Source organism: Lathyrus oleraceus, chromosome 5 (assembly GCF_024323335.1).
Source record: "Lathyrus oleraceus cultivar Zhongwan6 chromosome 5, CAAS_Psat_ZW6_1.0, whole genome shotgun sequence".
NCBI classification, from domain to species: Eukaryota; Viridiplantae; Streptophyta; class Magnoliopsida; order Fabales; family Fabaceae; genus Lathyrus; species Lathyrus oleraceus.
In genome coordinates this window covers 638,027,575-638,031,685 of record NC_066583.1, presented here as the reverse complement: position 1 = coordinate 638,031,685, position 4,111 = coordinate 638,027,575, and the positions used below count along the sequence as shown (strand labels likewise).

The window sequence follows — 4,111 nt, the reverse complement described above, 5'->3', positions numbered from 1 at the left end:
AATTTCTTATTTTGATTCCAAATCTGGGGTCAGATTTAACAAAACTCTCTCACCGGCCCAGATCGACACCAAAAAACCAAAACCCTAACTACTTTATATTCAAATTAAATGACAACACGGGAAAATAAAGGCTTGGGACCATGGGGGTTTTACTCCCCAGGTCATTACAAACAAAATGGTATCAAGAAAAAGGCAAAAGGTGTTACCTATGGTGGTACTCAGTCATCTTCTTCGGCGAGGGTAAGTTCCTTTTCCTTTTGCTTTGTCTTTCTTCTTCCTTTATTCCTCGTATTTTTCCACTCTCTTTGTTCTAGCGTGTGTATGGTGTGTTGTTCTTGTGCGTGAGAAGGGTCTAGCTCCACTACTTCAGAGCTTCGGTGTGAAGCTTTCAGTAGTGTTACATTTTGAGAGATTTTAGTGTAGAGTACTTGAGATTTTTTTGTGCAGCGATTCAATATTGTGATTGTTGATGATAATTGAGTTAGGGTGAGGGTGTTTATATAGGGGTGGGTAAGTGAAGAAATTGAGGGGAAAATGAGAGGATTGTTGATGAATTTGGAGAGAATTCACTTGGTCATCCTTGTGATTTTATGGATAAGGGGTTGGGATTGATTTGAGAAATGAATTTTGTTTTGATTTGCTCTTCTTGAGTGTGCTTGTTCATGTATGAGTGAAGATGTATGGATGGAATGGACACTAACGCATTTTTGCTCCTTACTAAGTTGCTTTTTCTTCACTTGATTTTGTTAATTGTATGGATGTTGGTATTGGTATGTGATGTTGATGATGATGAATTTGTGTATGTACCGTTTGAATCACGTTTTAGTCACTGAGTTTTTTTTTGTATTTTGTGAATTGGTATGTCATGGAGGTGTATAACATACTGCTCACTGAGTTTGTTGGTTTTGATGTTGATATGAGCATGAGATAGTTTGCTTCATGAGAAATGTAACATATTTTTCACTTAATGAGTTGCTCTTTTTTAATTTGTGAATTTGTTTGAATTTGTTTCAGTATGTATGGGTTGTGTATGTTGTATGTATGTATTATAGATGGATGATATTATTGTGTATGGTTTGATGTGGTTGATGCTTGGCTTGTTGTGTTTTGCAGGGTGATATGCTTGGGTTGTTGTGTTCAAAAATAGAAAATAATTCAGATCTATTTTTCATTAAGAATGACGACGTGCAACGTGAAAAAATCATCAATAATAAATGTGACAAAATACCTAGACTTAAGAGTATAGACAATACAAGAGGGACCCTAAACATCGGAGTGAACTAAAGCAAAAGGGAATGAAGCTCGTTTATTGACTCAATTTGGAAATTGACTACGAGTGTGTTAACCTAACTAACACGACTCACAATGTAAATTAGATACCTTCGATAAACTTAGCACCAAATTATATAGTTTGGGAAGACCGAGATGACCTAACTGAGCATGGATAGTGAGTGGAGAATCTTTGGCTAAGCATGTCTTAGATGACACTGAGAGATAATAAAGGCCTTGAGACTCACATCTGACGCCAATCGTCAGACCCAAACTCCGATCTTGCAAGGTAACATTACTATTAGTGAATATGATAATACAATTAAGAGAACAAGTTAAATGACTGGCTGCGAGTAGATTAAAGGGACAGTTAGGTACATAGAGAACATGAGTAACGGAGAGAAAAGGTAGAACTTGAACAGTACTAATTCCTTCGGATCAGGTTTGAGAATCAATGACATAAGTTATAGTAGGTAAGAAACCATAGGTAGAGAGGGAAGATAAAGTATTTGTATTATCGATAACATGATCAGACGCATCATAACCAAGGAATCAAAGGTCCAAAAGAAGATGATTGAGAGAGACAAACAAATGAGTTACCAGTGTGTGCAACCAAAGTTTGACATAAAGTTCTGATAATTTTGATCTGAGTTCTGATAATTTTGATACCACTTGAGAAAATTATCGTAGTTTGGTATAAAGTTCTGAGAAATAGTCATGAGTATCTAAAGAGAGAAAATATCACGTGAACCGGATGAAAAAGACTTTATATAAACTGGATCACAATTTCCGTGATTGGAAAATAAAATATGAGGTCAGGTATGTAACAAGGGCATGAAGACGAGCGGGCGGTGGAAAAATCGTCGAAATCAACCACTGCACGCGATGTCACGCGCAGTTCAAGTGGCAGCATGTGAGGCCCGCGTGCGGAGAAAGAGGTGGTGTGTGGGCGTATATGCAGGCTTCTCATTAATAACTTTAATGAAAGTAACATGTTTGAGAGAATTTATCTTACAAAATTTCAATTTGATTCTAACTATCTTGTTAGAAAACATAGAATGTGTTATGTCCCAAATCTCTAGTGGGCTTAAGGATGCCTAAAGTAAGCATAATTTACATGACTTTGATATTTACCCATTTTTACATTATTAATCATAATCTTATAAATGTAATTTTAATACAAACATCGGGGCACCAACTACTTTAAAGGGTAGGTACATACATACTACATATATACAAAGGAGCTAACATCTTCCAACTCTTCATTGTTAATTTGCTCTTCTCTTCACATCACTGAGTAAAATCATAAAACAAATTTAAGTACTACTGTCGTCAAATAAAAAAAAACATCAATATGTTATATCAATCTGGAATAAAATATTTTTATAATCTGGCGGAAAATATGTTACTACTTAAAAGTTGGTGTAAAATTTTACACTATCAATATATTTATATTTTCTTGCATTTAAATAAGTATATTTATGAACTTTGAATTACTATAAACCAGTGAGTGAAAAAAAAAACATTTATTAACAAAATTAAGCTTTACCTCATAGGTACAATGTTGACGAACAATAGTTTGATTTATCATACTCACCAAAACCTCGCATGTTAATTTAGCCTGTTATTGGTACATTATCATATTAGCAGCATAATATTAAATTTAATATAAGTCATAACTAACTCAAATTTTTTTTTTCTTCATAAAGGTCAAATTATTATTATTATTATTATTATTTTAAAAATGATTTACCTTAATGGGAAAGTGAAAGAAGAAAATCCCCATTTTGCCCCTAACTTGACTAACCGTATCAAATGGCACCGTTCCCTTAGCCAAATCCTGTAGCAGTAACAATATCTCCGGCAACACACCGATGCCGGAAAATTCCGCGTCAGCATCCACAAACGAAGAACCCATAGCTCTCACGTGACCATTCTCCGATGTCACGTGCCCTAGTGGCTTCCCTCTATAAGATACTGCCACGTCAACCGCACCGAAGTCCATGGAATACACGTCAGCGTTTTGCACTCTCAGCGTGAAGAGCATGGAGATGTCTACGGTGATGTGCGGCACACGGTGCACCTTAATCTTCTTCAGTTTCAACCGTACGATCTTGAGGTATGGATCCGACGGCCAGAAAATGTAGACGGTGGTGAATAAGAGTAGAAGGCTTACGGTGCAGGTGACTCGAAAACGGTTGGAGAAAACAATGTGGTTTTGTTCCGTACGAGGTTGGCATGGCCATAGGAGATTAGTGTAAGAAGAGTAACATGTTGCTTTGGAGATTTTCATGGCTTTTCTTTAAGAGCTAGCTTTAATTTTTTAAATAATGAAAATTTAATTTGAAGATGGTACGTACTAAATAAGTGATTATTTTCAGGTTGGTGTAGGAAATTGTGGTGGTGTTTCCTATTTTTTGTTTGTCTAAGTTTGATTTGTCCTTTCTCCTTTTTCTTTGGGTTAAATGCTTCTTTAAGTCATCAACTTCTCTTGTGTTTTAAGTGCACGTTAAAAATGGCTTTTTCACTTTTCACCTTTTAATTTTATGTTAGATGCAGAGTCTCTTTCATAACACTAAAAAAGGAAATTAGTTTTTCACCCTACAATAATAAAAAAAAGTTATATTTGATAACTATCTTTCAACTTTTAATTTATAGTTTTTTTACTAGTATGTAGTTTTTGGGTTTGTAGCTTTTAGTTTGTGAAGTTTTTTTTTCATTTATATTTTTATTATTTTAACAAAAATTTATTCTTATCCTTCAATATACCATCTCATATATACCCTTCAATATACTTCATATCATGTTAAAAAAAAATTTAGGAGTCTTCCTGCCAAATACA

The 4,111-nt window shown here is 34.7% G+C and overlaps 1 protein-coding gene across 1 annotated transcript; it reads right to left on the bottom strand.

Annotated features, from left to right (window-relative positions):
• Window positions 1-2,251: 2,251 nt before the first annotated feature.
• LOC127087501 (uncharacterized) lies at window positions 2,252-3,678 on the bottom strand. Its single transcript, XM_051028389.1, has 3 exons — window positions 3,023-3,678; window positions 2,819-2,890; window positions 2,252-2,562 (listed from the first exon to the last, which is right to left on the bottom strand). The coding sequence occupies exons 1-3, from the start codon at window positions 3,560-3,562 to the stop codon at window positions 2,560-2,562; spliced, it is 615 nt and encodes a 204-aa protein (XP_050884346.1). The 5' UTR covers window positions 3,563-3,678; the 3' UTR covers window positions 2,252-2,559.
• Window positions 3,679-4,111: the final 433 nt, after the last annotated feature.

Coding starts and splice junctions, on each gene's coding strand:
- LOC127087501 (XM_051028389.1), bottom strand. CDS start 3,562: ATGAAAATCTCCAAAGCAACATGTTACTCTTCTTACACTAATCTCCTA. Junction 2,891..3,022: donor TCTTTCACTTTCCCATTAAG/GTAAATCATTTT, acceptor TACCAATAACAG/GCTAAATTAACATGCGAGGT.